This window comes from Phasianus colchicus, chromosome 11 (genome assembly GCF_987193195.1).
Source record: "Phasianus colchicus chromosome 11, bPhaCol1.hap1.1, whole genome shotgun sequence".
Classification (NCBI taxonomy): domain Eukaryota; kingdom Metazoa; phylum Chordata; class Aves; order Galliformes; family Phasianidae; genus Phasianus; species Phasianus colchicus.
The window spans coordinates 5,853,724-5,877,413 of NC_143446.1; the positions used below are offsets into that span (position 1 = coordinate 5,853,724).

The 23,690-nt window shown below is 37.0% G+C and overlaps 1 protein-coding gene across 6 annotated transcripts in view; it reads right to left on the reverse strand.

Annotated features, from left to right (window-relative positions):
- The window catches only part of RAF1 (Raf-1 proto-oncogene, serine/threonine kinase), a 40,842-nt gene that overhangs the window by 3,412 nt on the left and 13,740 nt on the right, over nt 1-23,690 (reverse strand). For 3 of the 6 annotated variants that reach the window (XM_090148089.1, XM_090148090.1, XM_090148088.1), the window contains 15 exons: nt 17,607-17,822; nt 16,640-16,752; nt 15,530-15,632; nt 13,829-13,986; nt 12,804-12,902; nt 11,222-11,375; nt 9,696-9,755; nt 7,826-7,853; nt 7,609-7,736; nt 6,545-6,662; nt 3,390-3,474; nt 2,442-2,618; nt 1,926-1,972; nt 1,102-1,220; nt 4-135 (listed from right to left, as the gene is read on the reverse strand). In XM_090148089.1, the coding sequence (XP_090004215.1) occupies nt 4-135; nt 1,102-1,220; nt 1,926-1,972; nt 2,442-2,618; nt 3,390-3,474; nt 6,545-6,662; nt 7,609-7,736; nt 7,826-7,853; nt 9,696-9,755; nt 11,222-11,375; nt 12,804-12,902; nt 13,829-13,986; nt 15,530-15,632; nt 16,640-16,752; nt 17,607-17,813 (1,728 nt within the window). In that variant the 5' untranslated portion in view covers nt 17,814-17,822. The remainder of the gene's footprint in view (nt 1-3; nt 136-1,101; nt 1,221-1,925; nt 1,973-2,441; nt 2,619-3,389; nt 3,475-6,544; nt 6,663-7,608; nt 7,737-7,825; nt 7,854-9,695; nt 9,756-11,221; nt 11,376-12,803; nt 12,903-13,828; nt 13,987-15,529; nt 15,633-16,639; nt 16,753-17,606; nt 17,823-23,690) is intronic. The other 3 variants (XM_090148091.1, XM_031608873.2, XM_031608894.2) reach the window with 3 other exon arrangements.

Consider the following 23,690-nt stretch of genomic DNA (forward strand, 5'->3'; position numbering starts at 1 on the left):
TACCTGGTCGCGGTTGTTGATGTGGGAGTACGGCAGCTCTCCTGTCATCAGCTCATACAGTACTATTCCATAGGAGTAGACATCTGACTGAAAACTGAACGGATTACTGTCTTGCATCCGTATCACTTCTGGTGCCTTTACAAGGAGAAAAGCAATTAGTGAAAAGTGGTATTAATAAGCTAAGAAACAGAAATGACAAGTGAATGGGAAAATGGAAGGCCAAGAGGAGTCAATCAATAATTATTGAACAAAGGATGGAAACCTCAGGACCTCCTCTAAGGCACTGGAGAAGTCCTGTCAGTGCTATTCTCCATCTTACTAAATCAGTAAATGCACATATAGGATATATGTAGATATACATATAACAGTTCCAAAGAACCCTCAGAAAATTCCCTGTACGACTTGAGAACTTCCATACATAAACTGACACTGATCTGCAACAGTTCTGAGTTGCCTCAAAGCTCACTGCAACGATCACCCACAAGGTACGGGACAGCAGCGGTGCTAACAACCATAGCTTGGTACATGTCAAGTACCACAGATGACTTGTGCTCAGTCCCACACTTCAAGGAGAGCTCTCTACATTTTCCCATCCACCTGATAAAGCTGCTTAATGCCAGATCAGCTAGCATGCATGAAAAGAGATGCTGCCAGGTGCTCAGCATGGAACAGAGGAAGAAGATACAAAGATAACCCATCCCACAAAGCTCATTAAGCAGATTCAAAGCTATTGCTTGCTCTCCAGTTGAGAAGAGCCCTTCTGGGGAAAGGTGGGATGACTAGAGGAAAAAGGCTCTCCCATTGGAACAGTTCCTTGCAGTGCTATTAACAGCCCTTGTCAGCCTTTGCCATGTATGTTTAGAACTCCAAAAACTCAGGAGGAAACACTGCTGAACAGTGCCTACCTTCTGGACAGTTGGGCATCAGACTTAATTTGTCAATTTTAACTTATCCTACAATTGAAATAAATGTCTGCATAGTACTGACAACTTAGGTTGTCATTTAGATGTAAAGCTCTGTCAAAATTACTGCATTCAACCAACAAAACATGTATTACCAGAGTGAAAAACTATTTACACAGCAGTAAAATATTTTGCTCACCATCCACAAAATGGAACCAGTGGGTTGCTCCACCTGTTGCGATCCACTCCACCTGGATTTTACAGTTGCTAGACCAAAGTCTCCTATTTTCACTGTGAGGCCTTCATGAAGAAATATATCTAAACAGTTGTTAAAGAAATTCTATAGAAAACTTGAATGAACAATTCTGAATTTTCTGACATGATTACGAAGTGTCTGGTTAGGGCTATCAGAAATCCAAGTTAACCCAAGAATATTGCTGGGTTTTTTTTTTGTTTTTTTTTTTTGTTTCATTTGTCTTAGTTGCTACAAGTTGTATCTCAGAAAAAAAGTAATTTTACAGCATCCATAAACAGAGGTAGGTATGCAATCTATCTACTTAATTCTGAATGATCCTTCTTGAGTTTAAATTAAGATTTCTGGCTTTATTTATGCCTGTCTTCTGAAGATGTTTTAAATTTATTAAAAATATATGGGATACAGTATGGAATGTGCACACACATTCCTCATCAAACAGAAAGCTTCTCTCCAATACACTATCTAGATAATAGAGACATAATATCGTAACACCACTTTTAATACTATTCAGTTAAAATAAGTCACACTTGAAGAATGCTGCTTCTCTTTTTATCACCTTTATAACAGCAGTTCGTTAAGAAAGCATATACTTTCTATGAAAGACCTTGCTAAAATAACTTCGTATTCATCACAAGAAATTACTCATTTTTGTTACATGCATTTAAAACAGCTAATTCACAAACAGCCCCCACCCTCTCCCACAAAAAGTTTCAAGTTAACAACAAATCACTCTCATGTCACAGTGAGATGAAATTAGGAAAGGATACTATTGGATTTCATGTCCCTGTGGATGATATTCTTTGCATGTAAATAGCTGTGAAAGAAGCAGCAGAAAAGTGACATAAATGGATACTGTTCATACAAATTTAGCCTTCTGATATCAGTTTACCACATGACTAGTGGTCTAACATTAATTAAGATTCCATATGGGAAAAATACAAAAAGATAAAACGTAAGTGCTTAATTAAAGATGTTACAACCTTTGTTACTTGCTTGCTTAACATTGCAGTCTTTAACGGTCCTTTAACATAGATCAGATATTGAGGTTTAGATCTATGTGGCAAAAACTTAAATAGTGTTTAAGAGGTTCAGAAATATTAGGCAGATTCATCCCCAGACATCATTCACAGCATCTGTACTCAGACATTAACTCCTGACTCAGTATACCAGTTTGACCTAGTGCAGTGTTACAGCAGCAGCACATACTAGGGCTTGGGGAAGAAAAAGGGAACATCATTCCAACAGATAAAACAGGCACAGACACTGTTGCTTGTCCTACTCACTCCATTCCCTGTGCTGTCTGCCGAGCAATGTCAATGAGCTGGAACATTTGGAACTTGGTCTCTTGAACGTGCAGGTGTTTATACAGACTGCTGCCTTCACACCACTGTGTGACAATGGCCAGGTTATCTTTTGTCATGTAGCCCATGAAGAGCAAAATATTAACATGCCGAGTCTTCCTAATAGAAGTAGCAGAAAAAGAAATTAGTATCTTTATAAAAATGTTTTCGTGTTCTTTTGAAGATGTGCTCTTGTCTGAAGAAATCTATTTCAGCTTTCAAGCCAAAGTGAACAAAAAAATCTTGCAAAACGAATTCATTGTTTTTGACATCAGTAACCACGTCATATTCGCAGGTGACATTAACAGAAGTAACTGGAATAACTGAAGTGACCCTGAAAGCTGAGAAAGTGACAGCTTAAAATATGACTGAATCCCAAGAGGAAAACAAAGGGAACAAAAAATGTAATTCTTCTATATAAGATCAATTCCAGGATTCCATTTTAAAATTACAGTTTCTTAATTGGACATTACAAAACCAATACCTGAAAACAAAATACGTAGATCAGGGAATAGATTTAAAAAAGGGAATTATGTTGCAAAAAGATGTAAAGCTCAAGTATTCTGCCCAGCGATGAGAATTACAGCAGGACTTATTGATCTTCACTTTCTCCTATATGCCAAACACGACCTGAGGGATTGTGGATGTTAGTATCAGTTACCTGAAAAAACTTTCAGAAATCTCAGTGAAGAACCACTGAATTATCACTGCTGTCTCGCAGCTCTACAACAGTATTTACAAATATCACTGTATGCTCTTTTTTATTTTTATTTTTTGGAGATCTGCTTTTGCTGCCTGTTAAGTATAGGCTATTGAGCAAGGCAGTTTAGTCTGCAGGCAAATGCTGTGGCTTCAAATAACAAAATTGAGCAAAGAAACTACAGAACTCACCTTAATACAGCCACTTCGTTTCTGAAAGCCTGAAACTGTTCTGGGGTTGGATCTACAACTTTTAATATTTTCACTGCTACATCCCCTGAAAATACATTTGTAGTTACAGTTAGTAGCAATGCAATTTCTTCCCCAAAATCATCTTACCACATAGTATACATAAAAACCCTAGTTTGTGCACAGAATGCCCCTAGTAATCTGTGAGCAGACCAAGACCACAAACTTCTGCAGGACCACATAATTCATTTACCTGGATTTGAGAACCTAAGAGTCATTAATTTTTCACCATGCTTCCCTATCTAGAAAACAGTAGAATTGAACTGATTCTGAAAGGTACAATAGTAGAGTGAAGCTGACTGTTGTAAAAGAAACCACTAACAGCCAGACCCACCAGTTCCTCAGTGAAAGAGGTAAACACCAAATTCACATTAACTACGGATGGACAGAATATTTACAACATAAAGTGGATAAACTTGCCCTGACACTGCCACAGGAAGGTAAAAGGAGTTTAAGTAAACTGAAACTTAGTCTTAGTCTACACGTAAGAGAAATTGCAGAGATATTCTACTCCCAATTATGCTTATCCCACAATGTAAAGGCTGCTGCCACTTAGCATTACAGAACCATCGCTTACAGTAAGATAAAAATCCCTAGAAGGACAGATTTTTGCTATTACAATTATTTCATCTTCTTACTATCATCTCTTTTCAAAAACAGACTTGAAAAACGTTAGCACGTCTCTAGAATATTACCATCAACTAAGTTCATTAGCAACACTGACAGCTCAATTAAAAACAATGTTGCAAAGTATGGAAAGGATATGTAAATGGTACTTGAAAGATTCAGAGAAAGTACTCTGACACAGACTGCAGCATCTTCCACTGTAGTTACCAGCTGTTTAGTTTGCTGTGTAATTTGATGTCAGAAAGTTCACAAACACTGAACACATTCTAATACATTTATATTTTCCTTTAACTTCAGTAAATGCACACACTTCCTATTTCATCCTTCAGCATCTTCCTAAAGGGAACCATCTCACATTTTCAGTATGCAAAGGTCTGGTGGTTTTTTTGATTGTTTTTGATGATGTTGGGTTTTTTGTTGTTGTTTTTTAACTTAGATCTCTGCTCACACATCAGAGCAGTAGAAAGTCTACCAGTTTCACATGGTGATCAAATCAGGCTCAAAAGGAGCCGGTTCCTACTGCAACTACTGTTTATGTACAATGCAAGACCAATAAAAAGGTCTGTCAGTATTAGAAGTATATTGCTAGGAGCTATACCAAGACAAGGATGCAGCATCCACTGACTGTAAGCCAAATGTTTTCCAACTGTTTTTCAATATAGCTTCCATTATGATCCTTGCTGATTAAGAGATGTTTTTAACCTCAACAGTTTTTACTGAATCATGTGCCACACTTTTTTAAGCTCAATGGCATTCTCCAAGCAGTTTTCTCTACAGAAAGAAATAAACAATAGCACTTGTTTTGTTTAGCAACAATCTGAAGACAATTAGCTTCCACCACCCCCCAATCATCAAAAACCTAGAGCTGATTACCAGGGCCAAAGGGGAAATGTGAGTGTTTATGATAGGTAGTCTTCCAACCCATTTAAACTGCCTTGGTTTTCTTTCCTCCTTTTAAATTTAGAAGCATGCTACAGGACACTACAGGATCCAAATGAGGTCTGTAACAGAAGTGGTGCAAATATTAAAATTAGTACTTAACCATCAGAACAATCTGGAAAAATATGGAAGTGCAAGATACCTATTCAACAAGACATGCACTCCTCATAGCAAGACCATCCTTGACACTCCATTTCATTTTTATTTGGGAAGACTAAGTCAAGGAAGTTTACTGGAAACCTAATACAGGTTATACACAGTTGTACACATCCTCTAGCAGGCCTTCCATTGGTGCTCTCCAAAGGTTCAAACAGCCCTTCAGCATTGGGCATATTAGGAAATCTCCATTCTAATCCAGAGATTCGATTTAAGTTTGCAGCAATCTGCCCCACTTCAATTAATTTCCTTCAACTTCACCAAGACATTTTAATTGCTGCATTTATACTATTACAACAGCTTACTACTACAAAAACAAGTGTACAATTCATTAATTTGTGCACTATGAGTTCCCCATGTCTTCAGTTCTAAACAGAAAAAAATAGAAATACTTTCCAATCTTTCAAGACCACACTACAAATGATGGCAACAAAACGAAAACAAATAAAACAAAAAGCTCTCCCACTATTTCTATTTCTCCTTTAATAGAAAGTCAGTATTTAAAAAAAAAGTGTCAATTATTTGCTAACATCAATTAAGTTTATAAAATCAGATCAGGCTGTCATTATTTGGCAATTTAACCTCAGCTTTCCTCAGAAATCAGGAGAACTCTGTACAGTTACTTTAAATGTGATACTGAATCCTATTTACACTGAGTTCTGTGATAGCTGTACAGTCCTCTTATGTCCTTTTAAATAACTAAGGGTTATTTGTTAATATGTTAATACGTAGCTCCATGCATTTCCTCTTTAAAACATCAAAGTTTTTGATACATGAAGAGTAGTTGCAAACACTTTGGTGAAACACTTATTAATAAGAAACTCACATTCATTTTTAGATTAGAGCCTAAAGGGAGTTGTATCTCTGTTTAAAACCAAACACCCTGAATTTGGAACCTAATTCTGGAGTTCTGCAGCGTGCCTCTTTTCAAAGTCCGCAGCAACTTTTCTCATTAACTCTCTCGTCAACCATTTCTTTAATTAGAAATATTCCACCATAAAAACAATTCATACTTACTTCGTTTCCCTGCCACCTCAAGTACAAGTATACTAATTAAATGACAGGTATTCAAAATAAAAAAGGAAAATAAAATTAATTTAACATAATACTGTGAAAATTTACAACGTGGTATTAATGATGCTGGATTCAGCGTATAGATGGAGACAGAATTAGCAGTTGTGAGATTCAGATTTCAGCACTGGCACCATGCCTTAATTTTCTCAATGCAAAAATTAGGAAATCCATATTTCTCACTTAGTTCTTTTGCTGGTAGATAATCATATAGCAGCACCATTCAAGCACACTTTTTTTCTGCATTGTTGTCCTTCTATGGTACTAACATTTTGAGAAGACAGTAACAGCTGTGAAGAACTTACCATGCCATTTGCCCTTGTAAACAGTTCCAAAAGAACCTGACCCTATTCTGGTAGAAAGCATGACTTCACTTGCTTCTATTTCCCAGTAATAACTAGAATCTCTTTGTCCACGAGGCCTCTGCAACAAAAGCAAATATTAAATACATACAGTATTTATTTTATTAACAGTATTCCAGAAAAAAAAAGTACTTCATTATTTCCCTAACTATTTTTTCCCCACACAAGAAAGCCAAACATTTCAGCGTAAGGCTTTAAGCGCTTATGAAAATGTCACTGAATTCTGCTCTAGAGATATCAACTCTGATCTGAGATCATAAGAGGAATCAGTAATTGGGGATTCTTGAATTATTTGAACATATCCTAAATATGTAAGAAACTTACTTTAAAAAAATCACAATGCTCAAATTACAGAACTCTGACATACTTGAAAATAATGAACAAAAAATATGAGAGCAGAATTTTCAAACATCCACGTGATTTACAACTAGGAGTCCCACTGAGCAACTGTACTTTAAAAAAATAGAATAACTTAAAAAAAATCCAGACACTATTCGTTGTTATTTTAATTTTTATTTCTTCTATGTTTAAAATCAAAGCTGTGAGGAAAAGTTGCCATTTTGTTAAATTGACTTTTCCAAGACTCTTTAACCAACTTTGTTACCGATATCATGGCATATGCATTTTCTATGAAAACCACAGCAGTGCAATTCAAAAAGCAATAAGGAGGTTAAATTAAAACATATTAAAAAGAATAAAAAGATGCAGCCCCTAAATATTTAGAAATGTAAGCTTTGAATCTATACTAAAAAATAATTTCAGAACTGTATGTGAAATTAATTTTAAATCCAAATGCTTTTCCAGGTACTTAAAGCATAAGGCAGTATTGCTGTCTTTCCCAAGCTAGATTTATATCACTGTTACACATTCAGTGCAGAGTAATCAAAGAAGATTTCCATCAGCTTTCATTGTCTTTCAAGTACAGATATTCATCCCAACACTCCATTAATTTCATCCTACTTTAACACACTGAATGTATTTATACACCGTGGTTCGAAAATACTTACAATTTTATTTTTTTCTTGTGTATTTGTTCCAGGGGCTCTCTCTCTCTGGGCTGGGACTGGGGTTTTAGGCTGAGACCAGCCAGTCGGGCTCATATTGTTAGGACTTCCAGACAGAGCAGAGGGTGAAGCTTACATGTGAAAACAGAAGAAAAAGAAGTTACAAACCATAAAATAAACACAAAATACAATTACAATACTTTATTTTTGGAAGCCATACCTGATTCACTATGGTTTCGAATTGCATCCTAAAACAGAGAAAATATCAACATAGTTAATAAAGTATATGACAGTATGCACTAAACAAGCAGAAATAAATGTGTTGAAATAGTTCTGGACAGTTTAAACCAAGTGTCATACACTATTGACCAAGTCCCTTTAGAAGATGGCAGCTTGGTTACAAGAATCCTATTTGCTTTAAAAAAAAACAAACAACCAAAACAACCCATGCAACTGGCGAATTCTTACAACACATTAAAAATATTCACAGCATATTAAAAGGTATTACTACAAAAAAAAAAGAGGGGGGGAGAAGACATGGAACAAGAATAAACATGAGAAATACTGTCTCCATTCCCATCCCTCCATTGTTGTTCATGCTTGTTTGATCTGAACATAGCTCCAGGGATGGCCCTGTATCTCCAGGGGACAATCATTTAAAAAGGTTCTGGATTTTAAGTAGGAAAACATTTAAAAGCCCCTAAAATATTCCAGGTCAATGAGCATTTATAAATAATATGGTAGAGGTATTTCAACACATAATAGACTACATCTTGTGCTCTAACACAAAAACATCTCCATTTCAAAACAAGTGTTTTCCACAGAAGTTTGACGATGGTTGAAAAGCATGTTCTTACACAGCTCACTACTTGGTACAGTGCAACAACTCTCACCTCATGCCACAGGCACTTTACAACACAACTCTACAGCCATGCACAAGATAAGCTAAGCTCTGACAAACATGACTATACAACTTTTCTCACCTGCTATGCATTATCCCAAAGTACATACAGGAAACGTAAAATATCCAGGTACTGTATAAGTACAAAGCAAGAACATGCACTACAGAAATGTTAAATACTGTAAAAGTTAATAGAAGTCAATTCAAACTTTCTAACTAATTAGTAGAATAATAAATGTAAGACTTCATAGGAAGACAGGACAAGCCTATACTCCACTGTACGGCCTAGAAATTAGCCCAGAATTTCCTTATTAATGATTCATTTATGGAATACATCATTGTTGCTAGTTAGCTGTGTTCTCCCAGGCTTGAATTCTAAATAGCATATTCTTGCAGAATTCCTCTACTCTATCCCTGAGTGAATTAAAATCTGTATAAACTATCAGAGAACTCTTGTAAATTACTACCTTTGTCCAGTTTGAGGACTGTAAGTCTTTATAAGAATCTGCATTAATAACAAGCGCTGTTTTTTTTCTACACTGGCCTGAGAATGTAACTTCTTTCAAGCAAGCTGGCAAAGAACCACTAAATAATCTTCAATTTCTCTCATATTAATTCTTAAAGAATTGCTACCTGAGGAAAAAAAAGTATCTTTGTTGAACTTCAGTTTTGGTTTGAATAATATTTTCTTTTTTCTTATGGATCCTAAAGCAAATGCACCCCAAAAAGGGTTCTTCAGAGTTTTTCTTGCAATACAAATGACACCACACAGCAGTGCTGCATTCTGCCACCTTTGCTCTGATGTGAAGTGCATCATATTCTTAATCTACACTTTTGCACAGTTAAATTTAACAGAATAGTTCCCAGAGGAAGACTGTCACACAACAGGTGTATCTGAGAATGTTTTATACCTCAAAAGCTGTGTGATCAAGCAGATCTCTAATCCAAGCTTGTTCAAATGCATAACAAATATCACAGCAGTATGGCTTCATCCATCTTAACTAAAAATGAACTCTTATCAATTTGCCTCTTCCAAGTGTTGTCCTTGATATTTATCTACAAGCATGCTATAAAGATTTTCATTAAATCAGCTCCAGATTAAACACTTCATGTGGACACTGCCATGGCTTACAAGTTACAGCAATCCTGTTAATCACAAGAAAACAAAAGGCACCAAGAAAATACCTACTCTTCCCCTCAAACAAAATCGTCTGCACCAGGAACTGGGAGAAGCATTCAGGCTGTTATTCTATGCCAACAGGGTAAGAGATAACAGAAAGAGGAAGTATAAAAAAATTAAAAATGAAATTAGGATAAATGAAAGAAAAAGTAACCAAAGTTGTTTGGCATATGATAATTAAGTGCAGTGAAACTTTTAAATAACTATTCCTGTTCAAGCAAAAAAAATTACAGGAGTATTCAGACTGATTAATCACCTTATTAAGGTGACTTTTTTCATATCATCTCTAAGGGTACTCACTATCTGTGTCTGGTTGTTGTTTTTTTTTTTATAGCCTACTGAAAAAGCAGCTACTGCCTCTAAGGCAGGGCAGCTATTTTTATTCAATCCGCTATGATAGGCAGAATAGAAAGCATTTCTTTCTCTACCACTATGCATAAAGAATAAAGAAAGCAATATCCCAAACACTTATCACACTACTAAGCTTAATAATTCATATTCTCTTTCCGTAAGGCTTCATTTTGTTTTTGTCGTAGAAGACAGTAGTTCAAAGCCTCTGTGGGAGGGGGGAAGAGCAGATAGTCTTAGTCTATAAGGAATGATGTCTCTCCCCATAAAATCCAGCTACCACAATGTTTCTAACCAAAAAATTGTCACAGGTTTGCAATGTACTTCATTTTCCCTCACTGAAGATGCAGAGCAGTTCTCTGGCACATTTAGGAGTCTTTACATTTCTTAGAAGCCTACAAGCTACCAGCTGAAGCAGTAAGCAAGTAAACTCAGAAGTCAAAGGATTTTGTTTGGCCAAGGACTTCTTAACTTATTCCAGGAGGGGCAGCGGGGAATACAGGGTGCTTTCTGAAGTCCTGCTTTTCATCACTTTCTTTCTGCAAGCCTTTCCTGTAAATCACTCTCTTACACAAACAAACAGGATTCTTTAGGCCTCACTTCCAAATACTCTCACTGTTTCCAGTGTAAGGATCCAAGCTAGTGGGAAACATAAATTAACAAATAATAAATAAAGGGATTACTGCAATCAAGTAACAGCTGAAGTATTTTCAGATACAGGTGGCTTTCCCACAAGCCATCAGTTCTGTAAGGGTGTAACACAGCACCACTGCCAGTAAGCTCTGACTTGAGCATCCAGACTCTGAGAATTGCAACCAGACTTCCACCTCTAGTCTCATTTTAAACAACCAGTCCCCCTCCCCCAATCCAAATCTTAAAGTTTCAAAGAACATTCTTAAATATCTCAAACAACACATATGTTCAGACAAGCTGAAATTGTTCCTTTTTCACATCTGTGAAACTTACTTGTGAAGCCTCACAACAAAGACATTGAAATCTACCTAGAACTTATCTGAAGTTGATAAAGACTGTGAGAATGAGCTATTAACTTTCTAGGCAGATGTGCCACCTATATATCCTTATCACAGCCTGTTAAGGAAAACAGTACATGAATTACAGAAAAAAAAACCACCAACCAGTGACTATTAGACAGCCAGTCACAAATCCAGCATCCCCATCAGTATTACCTCAATTATCCGGCTGTCTACTGGCATTGTAGTGCTAACCATGTGGACATTTGGTGTGGATGTAGATCGCTGTCTTTGGGAAAGGGTGCCCTCAGAGGAAGGATTTGATGTGTTGAATGTAAAGACGTGAGGTGTAGAATACCTGTGCTGGGAGCTAAGAAGAAAAGAGAGAGAAACTTGTGGTTATTTTTTTTCCCCCCCTCTAGCAGTCAGAAAAACACTCTGCAGTGTAATCTACCAAAAGCAGTAATATACACAGAATTTCAAACATGGGAAACGTTGGTATTTACATGCTAACTAAACTATTTGGTCAGCCAAACCATTTACACTTTAACTTAGGAAATAAATTTAAAAACTTGGCACACGGATCTAACACGTTTAAATCTACTTCTGCCATTATAAAACGTGCCACAGTTCACCTCATTCCTCATTAAATCATATTTAATATATTGATAAATTACAGGCTCTGCTGGATTAATTAATTCAAACAGTTAAATTTAAACCTCTCATTTCAATCTTATTAAGTGAATAGCCTGAAAGGTACTTTTTTATTGCTAAGCCCTGAGTTTTTGAAGTTTGCAAGACTGTTCAACTTCTCACACAGAACAGCCAGCAAGGAAGTCATGAAACCCAACAGCAGTTAGTAGGAGGCCAACAATAAAATCCAGTTCAGCAAAGAATTATAAATCACAGCTAAGGTTAATCAAACTCCACTTATCCCAAATAACACAAATAGCTTAACCAAAACCAGAAAGCCTTCTCAAAAACAACCAGCTAACTAATCAATAAGTCATTGTGCAGTAACACTAGAAATAGAATAACATGGCAAAAAGAACAAACGTAAGATCAATTACTGATGTAGTTCCCAGTAAAATAAATAAATAAATAGAACCATTTGCAAGTCAGCTACGTGCTCTGTGCCTCATTCCTGAACAGGTCAACATTTTTCAAAGGGATGTAGAAAAAACAAAAGATGGCCTGCCCTCTCCAGCCTCTAGAATTTCAAGGAAAAGAATACAGGCACAAATTATCATCAGAAGACAGGCTGCTTTGGAAGGAAAGTGATTTATATTCTAGCATTAAAACTGCAGGAATGTTCTTACTAATCAGGTCTCAGGACTTTCTGTAAAGTGAGCTTGCTTTCTATTTCCACTGTTTTCTTTAATCTCTTACCTACAGTCATAATTTAGGATGTTATGCACAAGCTTATGCATGTGACTCACGCAAAAAAAAAAAAGCAAGCTACAAACCCTTACATGTATGCTATGTGATCAGATGAAATAAAATTCACACAATAGCAATTCTTCTTAGACAGGTAAACAGAGGTCTCCACAAAACTTTTAATATCCTCACTTAAAATCTTCAGACTAAAATTTAAAAACATACATTCCACAATTGATGCTTTGCTTGAAGCTGTAAGAAATGACGCTAGATATTTTCTATGATGAAGCGCTGCTGCCTTCTTGCACATTTATCTCAACCTTCTATATTCTTCTACTTTCAAGGAGTTGGGAGCATGGGTTTTTTTGTTTTTAAACAAGTGTATTTCCCAAAAGAGAAATGACAGGAAATACTAGCTTACCTAACAGGTATCCGGGAGACAGACTCCCGCATCCGTCTCATTGTCAAGGGAGGTAGTGCAGGGACACCACTGTCACTGATATTTGAATTTGGGAACAATCTGAAATATCAACAAAAACAATTACAATTTCAACTGCTACACTACCTCCTGTACAATGCTCTTAAGACTGAGAATTTAAAGGGCTTTTGCTCTGCATGAACACGTCCCCAGTTCCTGTATTTGCGTAACGTTTTTTCTCTGTATGGTACAACTAAAAACTATATCATCAGACTCTTACAGAGAATTTTCACGTGTTCTTACTAAAATTAAGACTTCAGATACAAATCTGCAAGATTTCAGACTTTCTCAACAGGATATTTGAGACTAACATTTTTTAATTTTTATTGAACGCTGGTAGCATCAAGTGACGCAATCATCCTAATTCTGATTGCTCATTCGTTTAACTACATGTCCAAATTCAGCTATTAAAAAAAATAATAATACAATCACTAGTAAAGATACCAACTCATTCATAGGTTTCTAACAGCAATTTTCAATTTTTTCTAATCAATATTTTCTAAGTATTATCCGTCATCAGTTTTCTCACCATTCCATTCATTTTCAGTGGCCTATCAAAAGCACTGATACTCCTGAAACATTCATCTTTTCAATAGGTAAAAACAACTGAGTCGTGAATTTTTTTTCTTATAACTGAAGTATTATAAAAGAGGAATTAGGATGCCTTCCCATGCTGAATCAGAAGGGCATTATAGCACCTGCCTGATCATTCAGTATATTCGTTTGTCTGTTGGAAAATACTGAAATTCACAGCACTAACAAAATGCACGCAATTGGCCTTCTTCACCTGGGAACAGACAGTCATTGCTGGCTGCTTTATGAAATCAATACATGGGTTCCGTAAACTGATGAATGTGATTACACCTTCCAAAAATCCAAATCATCTCTACGGTAAGATTTTAAAAACAAAGAACAACAACCAGAGCCCAAGAGAGCTACTATTGCTATTAGAAAGGAACAGTCCTTACAAGAGTTGCCTGATATTGCTCCAGTCGACACACATGGTTGGAACTTTAGTGCTGCAGTGCTCGTGGAATTTATAACCGCATGTCTGACACCGAAACCCATTTAGGAGGAACTTCTGGCAGATGTCACAGAAAGCAAGCTTTAGAAATGTCTTCCGAGCCTAGAAAATGCAAGATTCTCTTAATTAGCTAAGATGAACATCTTTAGAGCTTGACATAAGTGAAAACAATAACAAAATATTATCAGTGCCCCCAAGATGTTACTTAACGTAAAGTTACACAAGTTTTCTTGTACGTGTTTCTTGTTTGGCTGGAAACCTGGAAAAGCTTACAGATAATTTGTGTACTGCTTGTCTAATCATTTAAAATGAAAAGAAAAAGCCATGTAAAGTTATCTGTTCCATCAGACTCAAAAGCAACACCTTACACTTGGTAAGGTGACAGAGTTGATGGGAATTGGTTTTTTGTTTGTTTGTTTTTGTTTTTTTGTCTAGTTGGTATCATCAGAAGTGAAGGGGGATCAGACCATAAGAACCATGCCTTTTTCTTTATTCATCACAGTATCTGTTGTGAGCCCATAGGTAACCAATAACCCTAACATAAGAAATCATTTTCTTAGGATATAAAGCAGTTTAAGGAAATTCCATTTTTCAAAATCATCTAACATTTTTGAAGTTTCTGAAATTTGAAAAAATTCGTTAAAATGGATGAAAGGCTTTCCTCCTCCAAAGGAACACTACCATACACAACGGCTGTACGTCTGAATTTCCTCCAGTTCTAGAGCAAAATATTAGGCTTTGTAAGAAATTGCAGACAATTTTATTTGTATTTTTCTAATACTGCTATTCTCCATTACTGCAACTCAATCCTAGGCTTTCTAACTGATGCAAGTGACAATCACTTTGCACAATATACTTCTAGAGCAAAACAACAAAACAGGCTGCAAACCAGAATCAGTTCATTCACGTGGAAAACAAAATAACAGAAGGTGAAACTCTTAACAGTTGGACACTATCTCTGTTTAAATTAGCAAACAAATAACAGCCTCCATCATCTACTTATCTGTAACCTTGATTGCTTCTTCCTCTACATATGTGAAGGCCTAAAAGTATTTATTAGCTCTATTAATTTGCTCTATTTTGAGCAAATCTTGTATTTCCCCCCCAAGAAATACTGTCAAATTACCAGGCAGCTTCAGCTCTCAAAGCAACCTCAAGACCTTGCAGAATTAACACCACCTTTACATATTCAGTACAATTGCCAACAGAACCATAAGGCTACTGAGTTTATCCAATGTTTTTTTATTTAATCAGATAAACACTAAAAATGCAAGTCACCTCCCAATTCTGAACTCTAAAGACCTGATATCTTAATATAATAGTTACAGAAATATATCTTTATATAATCCCAACTAATAAAAATGTTGATCAGGGTGTTGATGGTGTAAAAGTGAGCTTCTCAAGTCTCTGACATCTAGAAATGTGAAATATAAATAAAATTCTGACACTCCATTGTCAATAGATATTTAGCCAATTAAATTAATGGGGAGCAGTGGGGAGGAAGAAACAAAGCATTACTTCTGAAATTCCAACCCCCATGTTTACAGAGCTAGAAGGACTTTATATTCCTATAACATCCCTTGACTGAGTATGTAGTTTAACTAATAACATTTATTTCAAAATACACAAGAGGAGAGAAGCTTACAAAATTGTGTGTAGTGAGTGGAACATGATCAAGAAAGTCCACCTGCAGTTCCTCACCAATCAAGGAGGCAGCATCAGTGTTCCAATCCAAACGCACTTTTTTACTGAAAGAAAGAAAAAGTGGGCAGGACAGATTTACTTAGGAGATGAGAAGTTGCATCTAATCAGTGATCTATGTTTTGTGAGCTTTCTTGAGTAAACTGAAAACAAACAAAAAAGCACAGCTAACCTCTTATAGTGATCTGCAGTTCAATATACTTAACATAAAAAAATAAGAAGTGACTTTAAGCCATAGCAATTCAACTCTTGTTTTAAACAAGTCATTTGAATGTATGGATTATTTGAAATAATCAACCTAGGAGCTACAAAAACAGAACAAAAAATTATGAATTATGACTTAGTGACATGGAAACTGTATTACGTGCTTCAGCACTGAAGTTACTTGTGACCTCAGAATGGACTCAGTTATACAGAGCTGTGAAACCACAAATGATTGCCTTGTGACTGAGGCTTACAGGAGCATTAAGCCCACGCCTTTCGAGGTGTGAAGTTAAATGTATTAACTCCATGAGATACCTTCACTCCCTCAGCTTGTAAAAGAATCATTTGGTATTTAATAGCAGCATCCCCGGTCCTACAAAAAATAAGGAATACCTGAAGTGAGATTTTAAATCCAAATATTGAAAATTTGTAGAGGAATGCTCTTAAAATTGATCACAGAGGAGATCTTCATTTAACTTGGCCAAGAACCACTAGAACTGAAGTTTCTAAACTGCAAATGCAGAATGAGAAGTGCACCTCCGATACGAAGGCATATCACTTCATTTCAAAGAGAGTATGAGAAAAACTTAAAGATGCAACAAGCACTTGCATGTACCCCTCATTCTGAACACATTTAATACTTAGAAAACGTTAAAGAAAAGTAATACCCAGGAAGCTTAAGGATCTGCCCTAGCAGAGGGTAAAGAAAGCAACATAGAAGTGTTCACAATCCGCATTTTCAAAAGAAATTAGCAAAAAAGGGAAAGAAAGCATTACTGCCACTACTCTAGAAACAAGATTTTTAAATTCTCTAGATGACAGTTTCATGTATAACATTATGGACTCTTACCCTTTTGGTTCAGTAACAAGACGAAAAACTGCACAGCATTCTGGCTGCAGACCTCTTACTTTAAGTGCCTTCATGAGACAATCATGTAAGGTCATCCCATTTCGCACATTTACCTGTGTCCAAAGGAAAAAACATGTACTGCGTGACGGTATCACTCGTTTAAGCTTCTTTGGAGAAAAAAAGGTATGCCCTCTCCCCTTTCTGCAACTGATGACTTTTAAAGTTAACAAATAAATAAGTGTCCAAATTATGTAACGACGAACTTCTGTGCCCTCCAATTTAAGTCACTGCACATGAAGCCAACCTGTCAGGCAGGCATGTTTTCTGCTACTGTGCACTTAGACAAAGGAAGTTTTAAGGCCATTTTATTACTTTCACTTCTTACAGCTTCTAAGTTTCTGTAAAACAAATCTGTACAAAGCTCATATACACAGGTAGGCTACAAAAACAATAGAAATGCAGGAAAATAGAAATACTGAGTTTAAAAAATAAAGACTTAATTTAGATTCTAGAGAGCTCTGATCAAGATTTTAGTTATTATTGGTGTATTCAGCTCTGGGAAATCTCACAGAAGTGAAGCTTCTTGAGGAAACACTCACTACCATGCTTCCCTGTGGGCATACTTCAAGTGAATACAACAGTGATAGAAATGACTAAGTGATACTACACACAGACATCACTGTTTACATCAGCCAAATACCATCTTTTAATGTTGAATATATAATCAACCTATCTTGCTCATGCACAATGGAAAAATACAGCAGCATGGTAGAGAAATACTAGGTCTCAAAATACAGCCATACAGCTTACAATGTGTGTCCTCAAGAATTGGAAAATTGATGACAACATATTCAAAAACACAAGTAAGGTTTTGTGAAGCTTGGCATTTCTATAGTAAAAATAAACATCATAACATTAGCGATGCAAACAGTAGCACAATTCTTCCATGAAGGTAACACAGACTTACCACTGTACGTTGCTTGTTGGGCAAGAAAACTCGAATGGTATTACTGGTTTTAGAAGTATCTGATATTTTGCCATCATCAGATGCTCGGCGCTGATAACCAAACTGCTGGACAATGGTTGGTGAAATGCAGTTTGGGCCATCAAAGACAGAATCCTTGAGTCCAAAACCGTTACTGATAGTCTTCCAAGCTCCCTGAATGTGCTCCATGGATGCAGTCTAAGGAAACAACAAAATTAGAGGGAAAATTACAGCATCGTTCACTATGAAGAGCTATTTAATCTTCTTGGCACAGCAGACCTCACCATCTCTTTTCAGAGGTATCTGAGGACTGCACTGCCTCTTCCCTCGTGACATGTTCAACCTACACATACACAGTACAGTTCACCCACATCTGTGAAGTCAGCCTGAGTTTTGACAGCACTGGATTTCTGCACAGATCTATCTGTATATGTATGCAATTCCATTCTCACTGCACCTCTAGTTGTCACAGCAGCTCGTTACCATCATCTTAGTTTAGACAGTCAGCACTTGCAGGTGGTTTGATGCTAGCTGCAGGCCAAAAGAATAGTCCTGTATGCCAGATACGGCTGTAAGCATTAGCATACCTGTATTTTCAGAAAGAAAAAGCGGCGCAACAGAAATTGTAACAAAAAGCAATGAAGAAACCCTATTTTTATCAGTGATGTCAAGGGACTGGTTTGGGTGCCTTTCTGTTCTGTGGTTTGGGTTTTGTTTGTTTGCTCCAAAATTATTTAACTTCAAATCTTTTTCCAAATCTTTTTCAAAAAGTAAGCAAAGTCAGAAACAAGTTTTGAAATCTGAAATGAAATCCTTGATAAATTTCTAAGTGGCCAGATTGTCTACTAAGCTTTCAGAAAGAAAATAATAATAGAATAACGCAAATAAGCTTAGTAGTTTATTCTCCCTCATAAATCCGCATCTCTCTGTAAACCCCTGCAAACTCAATGCTTAGAACTGCCCAGCGCAAGTGCCAAGTTAGTAGATTAACTCCAGATTTGCCTTTAGTGACTTCTGCACACTGCCTACATTCCTGATCACCTCTGTGAAAGGGAAAGAAAGTCATATGAAGCCTGCTAAGTCAAAAAACACATTAGTCAGGAAGTGCCAAAATAAAGGCCTTCCAAGCAACTGCAGTTCTGTCCCCTTATGGTACAGGAAAGGAATAGACTGACAGACCTACACTGTTCCCCAGATACCAAAAAAAAAAAAAAAAATCAGTGCATAACACCAAAAACTCCTTTACTGAGAACCAATCAGTTTCTAATGTGTCTCACTTCATGCTGTGCTTTCTCTGTTGTAAATTACACAGAATCACAGAATGGCCAGGGTTGGAAGGGACCTCAGGGATCACGAATCTCCAACCCACAGATTATTTGAACACTCCCATCCATTTCCTCACATCCTTTCTGTTTTCTTCAACTGAAGAGATAAAGCAATAGAATTCACAGAAAAATTTCTCACTAGTATTAAGTGCCCATTTGGAGATGCCCAGAAGGATAAACTTGAATTTAGAAGTGTTACACTCAAAGCACAACTCCAAAAAGCCTTCACTAGATTCATAAGCACTCAGTACTGCTAAAGATCTGAAGCCAAATCTGACAAGCGTTTAAAAATGAAACATAACAACCTTAAAAAAGGGTTGGTTCATGTGAAGCACCTACCATTGCACACAGATTTTGCAATAGAAGAAGAAAAAAAAAATCATCCAGCCACTCTCTGCTACCTACCTCATTCTTTAGGCATCTTTGAACTTACGTAATGAATCCACTCTATGTGATACTGCTAAAAATATTAATAGGAATATCAGGTTTCTGTTTCATATTTCAGTGAAACCCTATCAGACAGAAAGGAATGTCAAAATTTTGGTGCCATTTTATGGCCTACAAGTAATTTCCCTTCCCAAAAGACCGCATACAAGATTTTGCCATAATCTCTCAAAAGCATATTTCTGTGGTGTGTTTTTAGCACCTCCATGTTTGTCACATCCTACTGGCATTTCCTGGCAAGTTCTTACAGTCCACAGCCTCAAAACACTAGCAAGCAAGATGAGGGGATGTCATAAACTAGGCAACAGTCATAGAATCGTGAAATGGCCTTGGTTGAAAAGGACCATAATGATCATCTAGTTTCAAACCTCCTGCTGTGGGCAGGGTCACCAACAACCAGACCAGGCTGCCCAGAGCCTGAGAGCTGGAAAGTCTGAAAAGGTTCCAGCAACACCACAGTGATAGTGGCTCTATGACCGATATTGTAACAGTGGTACTACTTCCTGAATTTGAAGATAATTGAATTAATCTAAGTTAGTAAGAAACCTTTTCAGTGAAAAAACTGGAAGTGGCTCACCCACAGGGTCAAGTGAGCACTTGTTCTGCTAGAAGACTGCAGGCTGAGTATGGGCAAAACTGCAGGAAAGTGTGAATGTGTGAATGACTATCAGTCCAATCTGCTCAAGAACTGCGTAAGCACTAATTGTGAACTGGTCTCCACAATCCAAACCAGACGGCCCTGTCCAGTTCTGCCCTGAAGCTCCTGGTCCTCCAGAAGCGCTGAGCTGCAAGAAGTCACTATAACTGTAACAAGAAGGTTTTCTTTCACATCCTCACAAAGAAAAAGCCACTGTGGTAAAGTTCCAGGTGGATAACTAAAAGGTCTTTTGCTCACCATTTCACTTCTAAGGCCTCCATCCATCTGCCTGACAACTATCCCATGAAATGTCCTGTCTTTTCCAAAACCACATCACCTATCTCCATATGCATATTAAGAACAGCACACCTCCACCCTCCATTCCACACTATGGCCTTTTATACTCTGTGCTACAAAGGGACCTTACGAGTTAGTTTGTGAACATTTCTTTCATCAACAATTCATACAATGAACGCAGACATCTTCTCCTTCTTGCCAACTTGTGTCATCCCTCAGTCAATGCTGTCAGCTCTCCAGGTCCAGTAGCACAAAGGTTCTGGACATTGTTTAAAATATCAGTAACATTTAAAATTCAATTTCTAACCAACCTCTAATAAGATTTAGATTGTTGAAATTATCATTTTTTTTTTAATCTATGGAATGTAAATGACACATAAATGAACGTAAGTTTTATACTTGATGTAAAAGGGAAAAAGAGAAATGGAAAAACTGAACCTCTGAAAAAAGGAGGGAAAATGGGAGACAGAAGTGAGGAATACAATAGACTTCTGCATATACAACCAAGCACCAGCACAGTGATCTAGAATTCGAATGTATTTTTGTAGATGTGAAACAGAAAGGTGAAAAAGTTACGTGCAGTTGCAACAGCCACATTATGCATATAAACAGCCCTGAGAATACCAATTAGATGGTAACAATAAAAGGAGTGGAGATAAATTGATAGGTAAGGCTATCAGCATGGAAACCAGTCAAGTCTGTCCTCTGTCCTCCTCTTAACTTACCTAATACTTCATTTCAGATGTCTAAATACTGTACAGAATCATATCACCAAGGGTGGAAAAGATCTCCAAGATCATCCAGTCCAACTAGACTCCTTGTTGCTACTGCTATTATGAAAGTAAGTTGACCACAATGTAACATTATAGCCTATACATTTAATATTTTGACTTGCTGCCAACATTTCCTGAAGAATTCAGTGAAAACAGGAAATAACAAAACATTCAAACTTGTATCTTGATGAAAGCTACATTTCATACCATAAGAAAGATACTTTCCCACTCTTAACAGAGTTCTCTCATCCAAATGAGAGGCCTACTGCACACTACACAAAGGCCTACTCAGAGAAACCAAAGAAATTGTTTTTGTAATTGCAAGTACACAGCAGGCTCAAGATCAGCTGCTGTCAGCCTTCTGTACAAGGCAAATATCAGCAGTATCTCTGATCACACACCACGGCCTTTGCTTTCCTAGGACCTTTCTCTTAAGTAACTGTTCTGCTCAAGGAAATGAAGCTTTCCAAACACTTCTCTTCAGACTGTGGCACTCTCTGAGGAGTTACTAACCAGCAATTCCCACAAATACACAAGGGCTGCTCCGAAAGCAATGCCTATGTCGGCCCATGGTGTCAGAGGTGGATGTTGGTGGTATGGCTGTAGAGGTGGAACTTTCCCACTGGAGAGGACAAGCTTACAGTTTTTGAAGAAAGACCTCGTGAAGAGAGAACTGGTGAGCCCTTGTAACTTTGTTTTCTTGATGTCTTTTTTTTCTTGGATTAATGGAGGGTTTAGTCTAGACTTGCATTCTGATACCACATGGGCCACTCCTAGACACCTTCACTTCTCAAATAGTCTCTGATCTTATTCTAAACTATTTTGGAAGATCAGGGACAGACAATTCAGCTATTCCTTAAGAAGTAATTTATGAATTACTTATACCTTTCCACTGCCCTCTAGGGTAAAGAAAGCCAGCTCAGAAAATTATATATTTTAAAAGCAAAGGTACAAAACAAAAACACTGAATTCAAACAGCTCACTGCATGCATACCAGTAAGACACAAACATGGTAACTGTGTACCAGCTCTGAACTGGTAACAAATATACAATCACACAAAACATGCACACAGACTCTAGTTCTTAACTGAACACAACAGCATGCACAACAGCAGACATACAGCTTCACAGGACGTGGCTGGGCTCCATTTCTGGTCACCTCATTACATGAGACACATGCAAGCACTGCTTACCTTCTAGTGTCCCATACCCTGTGCCCTAGCACTCATTTATTTATTCATTTTGGATCTTCAACTCCAACCACTATCTGATGAAATACATTTCTACTGAAACTAAATTAATTTTCCTCAAACTCTCCCAAGGTCCACACCAGTCCATTTCAGTGAAGAGATGTCTGATATGTTCCAAGAGAAATTTAATTTAAAATATAAGAGGATTTCACAACAATGCCTTCACAAATACGTAATTCCAAGTTTATGTCTATTCCAGCAAAAACTAGTTTTTCTTCTTTTAAATGAATTAAAAACATGTTTCAGAGACATAATATTACCCATTATTAAGGCTTGCACTATGTCCAATGATCCATTGCCAGCTGAATGTTAGATTTTTGTTCCAGCTACTCTTCATCAAAATTACTACAGTCTGTCTACAACTGAAGAACTCCAACAGCAGCATTCAAGTAATATTTTAAGATATTAAAGTATGAGCAAACTGATCTCCTTCTAGGTCCACTACCACTAGAATACCAATAGTGATAAATCTCATTTTAAACACTCTAATAGAAAAAATCTGCTATTATTCCCGTACCTCCCACAGATATACTACACACTATGATCCAGACTGCACTTTTAACCAGTACTCTTTGCAAGGTGACAGCCATTTGTACACACATTAAAAGCAAACACAATAAACTGCTGTGCCATGCATGTACCGGGCAGTAACAAATTCCTAAAAATGACTGAATGAATAGTCCTAGGCTTCATTTCTAAACCAGATTAGGCAGAACAATCTCACCAGTGATAAGCACTCTAAAATCTAATACACTTCAGAAGCTTTTTTCTTCCCTCATCCAAAATGCCATTACAGAGCAGTGTATCTACTTTCATCTATCTAAGCTTTACCAATACTCTCCACCAACAATGTCATTAGAAAAATTTAATCCCGTCCTAAACACAGCCTGAACAAAAACTTGTGGTTTAATTACTGCAAAAGCCACATTTTCCTCAATCTGTCTGCTTGATATAATAAAAATCAGTACTAAAAATTAAGAACTATTAGAAACTATAGACAATCTACCTGCATAGAGTAATCACGTTTGGAGAATAAAAAGAAAGATATCCTTTGATTGGGAAAGCTAGGAGAAGCAACAAAGATCAACAGTTAAATGTATTTCACCAGCGTGAAGTCAAATCAAAATCCTGTCTTCACCATCTACGAAGCAAATCCCCAAAATACTTTAAAGTTACTTTAATTTTTCCATGACCACCAGAAGTGTTTAGTCTGAACTGTTGAGAATCTGGGTCCATCTCCTCGAGGAGTGCTGCCTGCTACAAGAGAAGGCTGAAAGCTCACAAGACACAAAGCACAGCCCCCTCTGTATACTAAGTGAAGTGCCTTGCCCTTTCCTTTA